The 12,929-nt window shown below is 41.0% G+C and overlaps 1 protein-coding gene across 2 annotated transcripts in view; it reads right to left on the reverse strand.

Annotated features, from left to right (window-relative positions):
- sl (small wing phospholipase C gamma 1) overlaps nucleotides 1-12,929 on the reverse strand; it is an 83,852-nt gene that overhangs the window by 42,605 nt on the left and 28,318 nt on the right. For both annotated transcript variants that reach the window (XM_065425231.1, XM_065425232.1), the window contains exons 15-20: nucleotides 10,585-10,701; nucleotides 9,180-9,349; nucleotides 8,442-8,642; nucleotides 7,860-7,982; nucleotides 4,185-4,362; nucleotides 1,975-2,250 (exon numbers count right to left, since the gene is read on the reverse strand). In XM_065425231.1, the coding sequence (XP_065281303.1) occupies nucleotides 1,975-2,250; nucleotides 4,185-4,362; nucleotides 7,860-7,982; nucleotides 8,442-8,642; nucleotides 9,180-9,349; nucleotides 10,585-10,701 (1,065 nt within the window). The remainder of the gene's footprint in view (nucleotides 1-1,974; nucleotides 2,251-4,184; nucleotides 4,363-7,859; nucleotides 7,983-8,441; nucleotides 8,643-9,179; nucleotides 9,350-10,584; nucleotides 10,702-12,929) is intronic.

Here is a 12,929-nt window from a genome sequence, read left to right on the forward strand (position 1 = left end):
TTATCTTTGTTTCTGCATATTAATCGTCAACCTCACTCTTACACTCTCTCTGTTAAGGTCCTCAATCATTTGTTGTAACTCGTCTGCATAAATATGTTAGAACAATTTGCGCCTCAGGCATAAGACAAAAAGTGACGGCAAATGTCTTGTGTGCATTCCAAATGACAGATCTGCTTTGGTATGTTTTACCACACTACAGAAAATGCACATTACATCCAGCAACAATGCTGGAAGCTTAACAAGAGACTACATGGGTCTATGAATGATGTCAAGAAGGAGATGCCTCTGTATGGTGTGTCACAATGATGGCGATGGCATCCAAGAACAACGTTCATACCATCCCGCATGCTCGCTTTCGTTCCAAGACAATTTGTCGGCTTTCTGTGTGCTGCGGGGCCTCTGCAAATAGATACTAGTCGATTCGGCATAAAACTAACTTTAGTCGCCGATACCTCGATAGCCTTTCAGTGTGTACTGATTAGGCCTAACAACCAAGGCAGTGTGCCATGACAAAATTGGCCATTGGCCGATGTGATATGGGTTGCAAGCTGCGGTTGGGGAACAGGTGCTGTTAATATGTTCATACGACTGGCTAAGTGGCAATCGGTTCCGAGATCACGCTTATGGGTTTTTGACAACTGTTTAAGCGCCATTTGGGTCTTTGGGCACCAGCTGGCAACTACAGCAGGTGAGTGCAGAAGTTAATTTGCGTGCTTAAGGGGGCCCTGAAACAATTTTTGGACGTTGTAAGAAAACTATGCCGATCATTCATAGAGGCTGCTGTGAACACGTGAGCCAAATATTACTGCACTGCATGCAGCAGGGAATTTACAATCTCCTGTCAAACACGGCGAAAAATTGCTTGCTCTCGCTTCCACAATATCGTCATGCAGCACCATTGAAAGCAGCTCGCCCACCAATGCTATTGGATGATTTCATGATCACGAGCGCCTTCTCAGTAATGCAGTCGACTCTCGTTACAACAGACCCTGATAATCCGACAAAAAATGTCCATTTTATCAGTAGTCTGTAATATCCGAAACGCCTCACTTCCGAAACTTTGGTCACAATGTGTAACAAACATTATTGCAAAGAGTGAGTAACGAATATCTAAAGTAAAAAACAAACAAAGAAAAGCCGAAGTTTCGTCCAAAAGGCAAAGCATAGATTGCAATAGCAAATTAGTAAGTAGACAGCTATGCAAAGTAAGGATAGTAGCTCTATCGGCCGTATAAAGTAGTAAACATTACTTTACTAAATAAATTTGTGTGAGTGAACATGTGTGTGAAAAAAAGTGTGTGATCATGTGTAATGAATAAGATCTGTGTGCCTTCCAGCGGCTAAGCAGTCGTATATCTTCGTACATTTTCACACATAGGTTCTGCTTTTGTTGCTGTTCCCTTTGTAGGCATCGTGTACAAGAATTGTTTCAACTGGAGTTGACCTGGATGAACCTTGTACCAAGACAGGCGTGCCTCATAATCAGATTGTGGTTTCGCCACGTAAAGCCCCAGAATTTAATTTTTTTTTGCCCTGATACAAACTGAGCACACTGGAAAGGCTGCATGAAATGCATCGACCACGGCTGGGTATTTCACCGTCTATGTGAAAAATAAAGTAGTAGATAATAGAGTTGCTAACTGGATTATTTGAATGTTTACAAATCGATTTGTAAAGTTGAGTATTCGCATAATCCTATGAAAACATGGCATTACCATGAAAATGCAAAAATATCACACTTTTGTGCAGTTGGCTCAAATGGCACTTGAGTGGGAGCAGCCAGGAGCAGGCAAGTCAAATTGTAGCAAAATGTTTATGAGCCTATTCAATCACCAATGTCCAACCACTGCACATGTATGGACGTTTGTAAGTCAGCCTGCATGGTATAAAATTTATGACAGCTGCATTTGTAGTGCTTCCTTAATTTTAATCACACAAAATCTATACTGGGTGCATCAGGTCACCCAAGCTCACCCCATCGTCAGATGCATCCTGTGTTTCAAGCACCTCCACAAAGTTTGCAGGAAACCAGTGCTGCCGCTTTCCGCCATAATTGCCACGCCACCATCCTCCTTCTAGGCGCACTACATTGGTGATGATGGCATGCTTGCAAAATGAGAGTTCATCTTCCCTCTGTGCCCTGTAGTCATACAGGGCCTTCACTGTCGCACGAAAGGCTCCGGAAAAGCTGTCTGGATCCATGTAGGTCCCTGCGGGCCCTCCAACCTCTAGTGGATTATCATCAGTGTCCTGGAACATGACAAAACTGCATGTCACCATTCAGTCTTCTCATACATGGAGAAAAAAAAAAAAAAACATTCAAGAATTATTAATAATTATAAACAAAGGTGCATAAAGTATAAAGTTAACCTGCAAAAGTATACATACAGACAGCTGCAAAAAAGGTAATACACAAGTGTAGACAGCACTGTTTAATTATAGGGCTGGGCATCAGGCAGGTAATCAGTGGACAAGCAAGCATGAACATTCACTGTGCAGACAGTAGCAGGGCCAAAGACTAGACACATGCAATAAACAAGGCAACCAAGCTTTAGTTTCTGTCTTTCTACAAGGTCATTTGCTTAACACAGCACATAGCCAGTTAAATTAACAGCGCACAAAATGTTTTCCTACATCCCAATTTATTTCACACTTTCTCAAAGGAGGAGAGGAGCACTTAAAGGAAGAAGTCCTGTCTGTAGCATTTATGTTTCTACTACTCTGTGAGCGCTTCATTAAAATACTGGCTATAAACAGGCATCTTTTATATGTTTTGGTCTCTTTGATGAACTTTTGAACTAATTCCCCCCCTTCAGTGCATCTCCCTCAGCAACCGGTCTTTTGGACAGCTTTTAAGGGGACATGAACTAATTGGATAAGACAATGCCTTAAGAGAGAAGGTGCAAAGAAAGGAAAGGCATGCTTTACGAGAACTATAATCAAGCAAGTACAGCTGATTTGAAAGGGCCACATAATCTAGACAATACTGCCAGACACCAAGCATGAAGCTATAAAAAAATTCTGTGCTGTTCAACTATTATTCGTGCCACTCATGGCTCAATGAGGATGAATCATTGTTGTATTACTTTGATGTATTATGCCATAGTACTACAATACTTCTGTTATTTTGATGAAGAGAGAATGGCTAACCACATTACCACAGCAATCATGTAAAAAATAGCAACAAATTCAATATCCTTACAGCTTTTAAGGTATACCTGGTTTCAACTCTCTCTTAAATCATCAAGTACAGTAGAACCTTCATATAACAAATACAGAGATGCCGAATTATCGGATATAATGAAGCAAATGAAAATTTTTTCTCCAATATCAGGGGCAACGAATATATGCTTATAATGAGTATAAAATATAATGAAGGAATTTTCATGTCGGATGTCAAAATGTTTTAACGACGTTCGACTGTGACATGGAGTGAAAGTGAGGTACGCAAGAACATGTATTACTAACTGTGCATTCACTGCAATGTTAGTTTTAAGTCTTGTTCAAAGGCCAACTGGAACAAAATTTCATTTTTTACTAAATTAATTTTAAATGAGTAGTATATACTACTGAAGCAATCTTGGCACAGCTGCAGGGATGGTAATCATGTAATTGAATCATGTAATTGTAACTGAACTGAATTGTCTTGTTAACAGCCATTAAGGTAGCACCCAAACAGACGATGCAGGCGCCTGGTGGTTAGTGGATATGACACAAATCCCAGACCATGGCCCCAGAGATTTTCTGTGTGCCATGGGTGTTTTCTTATCTTGGAAGCCATGCCCAGGTGCCACGCTAGTTTTTAATGTTTTGGGTAATGCATCATTTCTAGTGCGCAGTAATAGCAGAATTTTTTTTTTTCATTTTTGGTATCAAAAACTATTATTTTTGCAAGCTTTTCGTGATGCATCCACTTGTATTTCAAACCTAACATCTTGCACAGAGGGTGCTCTATATCTACACTAACTGAAACTAAGCTTTTTACATGGCCCAAAATTTTGTTGAAGTAGGCCTTTAAGTGCGATAAGGTACAACCAGTCAAGTGAATCCCCAGTTAAGAAACCTATACTTTGCTGCTGAGGGTGACCACTGTGATTACAGCAGTGTTAAATATTGTTAAAAAGCTGGACATGGACTGCTGCAGCTTTCGCAATGTCTTTTAGCAGAACAGAACTGAGCCATACCGTTCCAATTCTCCGAATAATATCTTCATTCACAGGGTACTTGAGCTTGACTTTACGATACAGTGGGTGTTTCTCGTAGTAATTCACAAGCTCAACAAGGCTTTCAAACTGGGCTGTACCGATGACAAAAAGGCGGCCTTCTTGCTTGATACGACAATGCTTCAACTTATTCTCTGCCCTGAAAAAAGAACAAACCACTGGTTGTGAAAACAATTAGACCAACCTTTGAAATTTGTTCCCTGCATGGCTCTTACAAGAAGGAAGTGAGAGGGTTGGACATATCAGCAAACACATACATGTACTACTTATACATGTAAAATGCACTTGCAAATACATTGGAAGGCTTTAGCTGTTAACCCAGTAAGTAATAAAATTGTTTCAACGATGACATAGTAGTGACATAATTGCCACAAAAAGCACACACAAAAGGCAAAAGCAAAAGAAACACGCTGGCTACAACATTTTTGCCTTTTTGTGTGCATTTTGTGGCAACTATGTCAGTCTACAAGAACCAACTAGGCCAAGAGCAAGTTCTATTGATGATAAAGTAAACCGACAAAGGGAAGGAAGGTCAATATACACAGAACGGAAATTCAGATAAGTGGACCCCTGATGTAGTGCCATTTGCCAGGCCAGAAACCTTCATTGCTCAATGGTTTAGTCCAGCTTATTCCCTTAAAAAAAAAGGGGGGGGGGGGCAACCTGTGCTGAGGGTACTACAGAATTGACAAGGATACATTTTCCAAAACTGATTCATCACTCTTTATTGTAATATGAGTCATGCTATTATCTCAAGGAAAACATTATGAAACTTTATGAAACTTGTATCACGATTGTTTACCTTTTGTTGTATTGACATTGTTTTATTTCTTGTGACCTAGTATTGTATGTTATCCACCCTACATGGACTTCGTGTCCGCAGTATGTGTTAAATAAATAAATAATAAAAAAAAATGTTGGCAGACAATCGATAGATGCAACATGGTTTGAAGGCCATTCCAGTCAAATGCTGCTCAGAAAAAAAAAGAATGAAGCTGAAAACGTAGCACTCCGAGAGCATGGGAGTACAAGAAACAAATGGTCAGTGCATTTGGAAGTACACAGTGCTGTAAAATGTACGATTATATGTATAATGCAAGGGCATGGTGAGGCAAGCTGTAAAAAAAAAAAAATCATGCAGACGCTGGTAGTACAACAATAAGAGAGACATGACAGATTGATTTCTGCTTGGTGACAGCATTTTGCTTTCACTTATGTGGATGTTTACATTTAGTTTTGTATTCCTTTTGCTATTTTTGTCCTTTTGCAGCTTTACTTCATGTGCAGTATGGCATGTTATATCCCTTGCTATTGTATTAATAATGGCAGTTTTGCCTTGCTTTTTTCTTGTGATCCTAAAGGAACATGGCAAGTTTCTTGTGCTCTAGTCATGCATGACTGTGCCTGTTCACTAATGCAATGGTGGTGGACCTACTGCAAATTTTAACATGGAAATTATCACAATATGTCTGTCGCTTCAGTTTCATCAGTGTGCTGTCCATGTCATGCAACACCTTTGTAATAATCATGTTGCATCAACTAGCCAGCAAGTCTGTATTTCCTGTTCCTGCAGATATATTTGCATTTGCTTTTCAGCACAATTTCTTTGGAGTGATACCTGAGCTTCACTTGAACTAGCACTATTTCCACTTGCTACTGGTACCAGACTGTATTGAGGATTAAACAAATAATACACTGATACATTTACAGTAAATGAGAGAAGTCGTTACACTTTAACATAAGGTAACTTTCCTGTTCTGTTTTGGCATAAGTAAAGAAACAAAGTATGCCAAAGTGCATGTTCATAAAAGTCACTTTTTTATATCTGCTCATGTTCATTGATAGTACTGCTGTTACCCCTTTGGTTACCGCATGTTTTTCCAAAGTGCAACAAATTCAATTTTCGACTAAGTAACACACTGGCAGGCTTTAAATTCAAATTTATTGGCGATATGTTGCCGATCATCTTACAAATGTTTAAATCTGAAAATTCTAACAAAAATTAAGTCATGCTAATCAATAACGATTAGCGTTCCTCGGGCACCATCGCCTTTTCGTCGCTGTCAGTGTCCCTTGAAGGTACCTCTAATAAACTAAGTCCTCCAAATCAGAGCTAATAAAATGTTCTTAATTTCTGCATAATTAAAAAAAACATGCAGAATATTTGCATCAGTCTGCAATGTCATAAACAAGATACGAGCAACACAATTTAGTAAGCTTTGTCGCACAATCTGTCACATGAAAACAAACCCTACCATAAAATGTTTGTTTACTCACTTCTGAGTAGATGGCCCACTAGTCAATGGATATTTCGTGTTTACAAATGAACTCTGGCATGGCCAGGGATGTGCATTGGTGGCCACATGAATATACTCAGGCAGGACACTTACAGGGGTTACAGTAAAAGAGTGACAGTCTTCTAAGAGAAGTTTTTATACACAAAGAAGTCTGCAGTGTTAATGCTTTAATAGCCAAGAGAGGCTCAAACGGCGACAGCATTCAGGAGTTTTGACAACACATATGTGGATGCAATCTATATAAGCTACACGGTTTCCCTATAGTTCTGTAGACAGCCAAATTTTAGGAGATACATGTGGGACATATACACACATCATATGTGTGTGCAATCGCATCATTGTCAGAGATGCAGCATATAAATGTCAGGAGGCCTGTTGCCAAGCATCACTGTTCACTCGTCTTGAACACCACACAAACCTATAAGCATGGCAGATCACGCATGATTAAGAAATTTGTGTGGGATTTCTTCATTTACATTCACAGCTGACTCCTTGAAATTTGTTGCTGGTTAGCACATAAGCTCGCTCACTGTTACCACTGTCTGTGTTTTAATTCAGCCTGTCTACATACAGATCTATTTGTGACCTCCTACCATATACCAAAATATATATGTAAGTAAAAATTTTATTTACACTGCATATTATAAACACACATTTCATTCCATGTCTTCATCTATATTATCACAGGTAACAGTGCCCCGTTTTCAACTATTAACCGACTAAATTATCAGCCTCATATGATAACAAGATAAGCCCACGATGTGACCTGTCATGACTCACTGAAATGTGAGAACCACAGCGCACAGCTTTGAGCACACATAATGCACCCCCTACTAATAAGTAAACTTTCCTGTCCTTTGACTGTCACCTTCTTATGTAACATTCTAACTGTGAACCACTCGTGTATAGGCGTCAAATTTTCAGCTCTACTATATCGGCCTATGCATGTCTTTGATACTTCCATAAGCGGCACCTATCAGTGCTGTTCGGATTGCAGTTCTGAAGTGTGCACTTTGCTGAACCTCTCTCTCACAATTCTGGCCCTGCTAACATACTAGCATCCATTAAAAAAAAAAGTGTCACCTTAATAATACACTTGCAGTACTGTAAAATTGTTCTAAGCAGGCCAACTGCCACAAAAGGCACATGGCCTTTGTCAGGAACATAATACTATTAGTAAGGCCAAAACCCCCTCTTTCGTTATTTTCTGCTATCAACTTGTTTGATAAAATAAATACCTCTACCTGATATTATCAACTAAAGAATATAAAATTAATGTGGTCCTATGCAACAGTGAATGCTAACTTCACATCATTTAGTAGGAAGTTTTAAACTGTACCTAAAGGATATAGCAAAGCAGTTGTCTTCTTTTTCACTTGGCCGCACAAGAAATGTACCATCATACTTCACTCGTTTCAGCAGTTCTTCTGCCTGAGTACGTGTCATGTTCGCATGGTACCATCTGCAAGCAGAAAAGCAACATGTTAAAGGAAAGTGCACGGGAAACAGCAGACACTTGGTTTTAACTTGTAAATGATAACCTGCAATGGATAGAAAAAAAAAGAATCAAAAAAGGACATCGAAACGACCCTCTTTGTATGTTCCAATAAATGTAGGTGACAAGTGAAGCATTAATGGCACACTCTCAACTCAATGGAATTCACCAAGTTCAATAGATTTATGCATGTACTCTTGAATACAGAAATGTATGAATAACAACTGATTACATAACCAGAAAAAGTCAGTGCCACCAGTGTGTACACCGTGCACAGATACTATAAAGTGTACTTTACTACTGTGCACTGCATAAATTAAAAACCTTTGCTTGAACTCTGTTATTATTTTTTTAAGCCTATGCCCTCAGCTAAACAAATAGCACAGATCATCATAATGGAAAGAAGACATAGGCGAGGCTACACACTCCTTTCCCTCGTGCTTGTTGGGCTGGGGTACAGGCTCATTTAGGTACATGTAGAACTCCTGGCTACGCAGTGGGTGCGTTTGGTAGTGGCTGATGAGGCTGTACAGGGTGTCAAATGCCACTGTGTCAATCAAGTAGTACTTGGTTTGGCCTCGTTCTTGTTTGGACTTTATTCTGCAGTGGTTCACCTTGCCCTGGCGCCTGCAAAAAATTAAAAGTAAATTAGATACTGCACTGCACAGAAGCTGACTTTAGCAGTTACCAATTCGCATGCATCTGTTGACTAAAAGTAAGTGCCCAAAAGTTGAGGAACTACATTCCACTATACAGTTTACAAACTAATACGCGCCAAAACCACGATTTGATTATGAGGCACGCTGTGGTGGGGAACTCCACATTAATTTTGACCACCAGGGGATCTTTAGTGAGCCCCCAATGCATGGGACACGGACATTTTTGCATCTTGCCCTTATTGAAATGCGGCCACAGTGGCCTGGATTTGATCCAGCGACTTCTTGCTTAGCAATGCAACACCATAGCCGCTAAGCCACCGCGGCGTGTGCCCCAATTTGAGATATTTAATTACTTATGATGCACGACACAAAGTGAATGTTAACAATGTAGTTAGAGTTTCTCACAAAAGTGAAAATATGTAGGACTCTGCAGTGTTTATATGCTGCTGTTAAGGCACCCAGAAAAACTTAGTCTTTGTCATGAGGAAGTGGCAGTGTGACTGACCAGAAGGAGAGTGAATAGTCGCCGACAAAGGTGTCGCTCTCCCGCACCAGGAAGGTCCCGTCCCCCAGGTGAGCATGCTGCTGCAACAACTCTTGGGCTTTGAGCCGGCCTCCTGCCAGCTTACCATGGAACCACTTCTCCCCAAAGTGCAGCTCTTCATTGGGCACACCCTAACCCAAAATAGAAAAGGTGTCATGCAAAACCATGAAGCAGCATGCGATTGTAAGTTATGTCTGCAACTTTTTATGACTGCAAATACAGCCACCACCACCCATCAGCCAGCAGGGGGGGCAGTGAGTTGCAATGCGTGTTCAAGTTGCTTACCACAGCCTTTTTGTTCAGGACAGCTTGCTCTTGAGCATGTGCCACCCTATGGGAGTGCCACTACTGTTAGTGCTCCTTATTATGTTGCAGAGGCAACAGCTGCAGTAGGCAATAAGCCAAATGTATTGACAAGACATTCCTTTGTTCTGCAATCTTACTATCTGTTGAACCAGGTAAAATTTTCAACCGGGAAAAGTGGGAGGTACAGGCAGTAGCGTCCTTTCTATTTCACAGTGCATGCCCAGGAGAAAGCTGGCATGAACCGGTGGCCTGCAGTAGCGAGCATAAACGTGCTTCAAAGTGCACCTCGTCCACACTCGACACGAGTGAAAAAGTCTTTACAATGAAATCAGATACAACTACTGAATAGTTTAATCTCTTTTAGTTCGTCATGTAGTTGAACACATCATCAGTTAAATTCTAGCGACCAGAGCTGCTTAGTTAATGAGAAATACTAATCTATTCTACAACATACACAAAGCAGAACTAAGAGACTTATCAAACAATATTAATAGATGAAAGTGCCTTAAATTCCTTGTACCCACAAGCATGCAAGGAGTTTGTTGATTTCCAAAGATTATAATTCAATTACAACCTCCCACACTTACTCAATTCTAATACTGCCCAAAGAGCCCTTGCTGCCATCAAACACTGACAATAGAAACAGATGTAGTACCAATGGAGTAATTAGAGGAGCAGAAAATATTACATTAAACAGGAACTTAGCAGGCACACATTGCCACGTAATGAGCAAGAGCAGGTCGAAAGGTTAATTACACTAAACAGGAACTTGGCAGGCACATATTGCCACGTGATGACCAAGAGCAGATCAAAAAGACCTGTGAACTTTTTGACATGATTACAGGAACACTATTAAGTTCAGAGATTGTGACAGCATTCTCTAGTGACTAAGCAAGCTTATTTAAAATATTAAAAAGTGCTGCAGGGCTCATTTAAAAGAAACAAGCTGCTCAGCAGCAATTTCATCAATAGTCTTCCCTGTTCTGCAATATGAGATGTCAAGAGCACTCTGTACCACATTTCATAGTGCAGTGCAACCAATGTGTGCCTCAAAACCTACCTCTCGCTGCTGTTGCAGCTCTGTACCATCTCCTTCCTCCTCATCGTCCTGCATTTGCTGTTCTTCAGCATAGTACATTCGGTTTTGCGTCAACATGAAGAAATGTGCCCGCCACTCCTGAAATGCCAAAGCCAAAGCAAGAAATTGCATTCACATATGACAAAAAACAATAACTAAAGAATAAAATCTGCTGTATACACATAAGTTCAAGCTGTAGGAACAGCTCCAATGCTAATGAATGTTAACGGGGTGAAATAAAACTGTCAATCTTCACAAAAGGACTACATAACTAAAATTCCTCAATGCACAAATGTCAATTGCATTTTCTGCACTTTAATCAGTGTTGGATGCCTCTGGAGTACTGTCACACTGTGGAACATTCCTACTGACACATATTAAACATCAAATATATAACTCATTGCTTGTATCTCATATGAATTACTGCAGTGTAGTTTGGGTAACCATTACTATACATATACTATGTAAAAAAAATTTCTACAATACAAAAGAAAACTATTTACCATATTGCTGACTTCACTTACCTATCACCAAATGAAGTTTAATATCATGCACACAGCATTATTTAGAAAACAATATGTATGAGTACTGCACCTTAAAACTGTATATTATTCCCGCAGTGGAATTAAAGATTCCACTGCGGATTCCACTGCGGATTTCACTGCGGATTCCACTGCAACTAAAGAATTGTAGTTTTCTGTTTTTGCCAATATATGCCGAAAGCTACCTGCAGATCCATTTTAGGAATTCAGTGAAAAGTGCTGAATTTAGGAATTTATCATGGCTTATCACAGTGGCTCCACACAATGCAACCGGACCCTCCCAAGTGAATTGGGTGCTTATGCTTGGCTGTGTGTGGGGTTGAGAGTGGGGTGCCTGGAATAGCAGGCTTTTTTTCTTTTTCCAGGCTCGCTCGAACCTTGCCCAAGCCTCGCCTGGATACTGGGGTCCTTGCCAACCTAGTCATGGCAATGAGGATTGAATAAGTAAGCTTCGTGTGCATACAAGTCTATTCCATCCCACTCTTCTTGCATATCCTCATCAGCTTATGCGCCTGGCTGTGGAAAAGCAAAGGGGACGTGGTAATAGGTTAAAAAGTGATGCCTTCCAAGCAGAAGCCATCATAATTGCATGCCAAATTGTGGACAAAAACAGTATGAGGATATGGCCAGAAAGCCTATTTCAAGAGGCACAAGCAATCTGGCCATTGTGGATAGAGTGTAAGATTCCAGGAATTTGTGGGGGTCCCATCTTTTTTCGTGGGTTAGTGTGAAGGCGTTCTTAAAATAGACGTGCCACTTGCACAACCCAAGCGCATGTGATGATACACGACATGTACAGACCTGTGTGGCCATTCCACACTTAATTTTCTTAATTCCGTGTACTTAGATTTAGGTGCACGTTAAAGATCCCCAGGTGGTCGAAATTTCTGGAGTCCTCCATTACGGCGTGCCTCATAATCAGAAAGTGGTTTTGGCATGTTAAACCCCATAATCTAATTTTCTTAATTACTTGGCCTCATAGCTTTTATCACAAAAAAGCTTTCCCATTTTAACGTTTTCTTCCCAATATAAGTAAGTGTGAACAGTTATTCAAAGGGTCAAAAATGCAGTACTGTAAAAAAAGATTTATGCCGATAAGCGCAGAACTTCATGAGCAATATAAGTGCCAATAAATAGCTGCCGAAGTTTTAAGGAATAGATATTGAAAAATACAATACCCAATTATCAGAGGCGTAGCCGTGGGGGGGGGGGGAGGCTAATGGGGCTTCAGCGCCCCCCCCCCCCCGGTATGTTTTCGTGCTGTCCATGCACCACCGACCAAAACAACCCCCAGCACCGGGAATCATTCTGGAATGTGTCCAGAATGTCTCTTTCACGCTCAAAATGACATCTTAGCGCGTACATTGTGAACTCGGGCTGGATTTCGCGGCAACACCCATGCACCTGGAGTCACATAATGCCAAGGAGCCCCATCCGAGCACAAAGTTTCAAAGGCGTTTTGATGGCGAGCGGGCTCGTCGTGGCATCTCACCGAGGCCGCAGAATCTACAGAGCGCATGGATTTCAATTCCGTAACATTATGGCTTGTGATAGGAGTTTGGACTATTTGAATGTCGTGGCCGAATGCGCGCGATTGCTGTGCAGCGGCGACGGACGAAGAAGAAGACAAGGGCCGGTGTCTGGGCGAAGGCGGCAGCCATGCGATCTGCCTGAGCTGCCTGGGCTGGCCTTCCGAACGAGCCGAGCAGTTCGTCTACCCAAGGCCAGTGTTCCTGGGTGTGCTGGAAGAACAGGCCGGGCTGTCCTTGGGCTTCAACCGGCCTG

This window comes from Dermacentor albipictus, chromosome 1, assembly GCF_038994185.2.
Source record: "Dermacentor albipictus isolate Rhodes 1998 colony chromosome 1, USDA_Dalb.pri_finalv2, whole genome shotgun sequence".
Lineage (NCBI taxonomy): Eukaryota > Metazoa > Arthropoda > Arachnida > Ixodida > Ixodidae > Dermacentor > Dermacentor albipictus.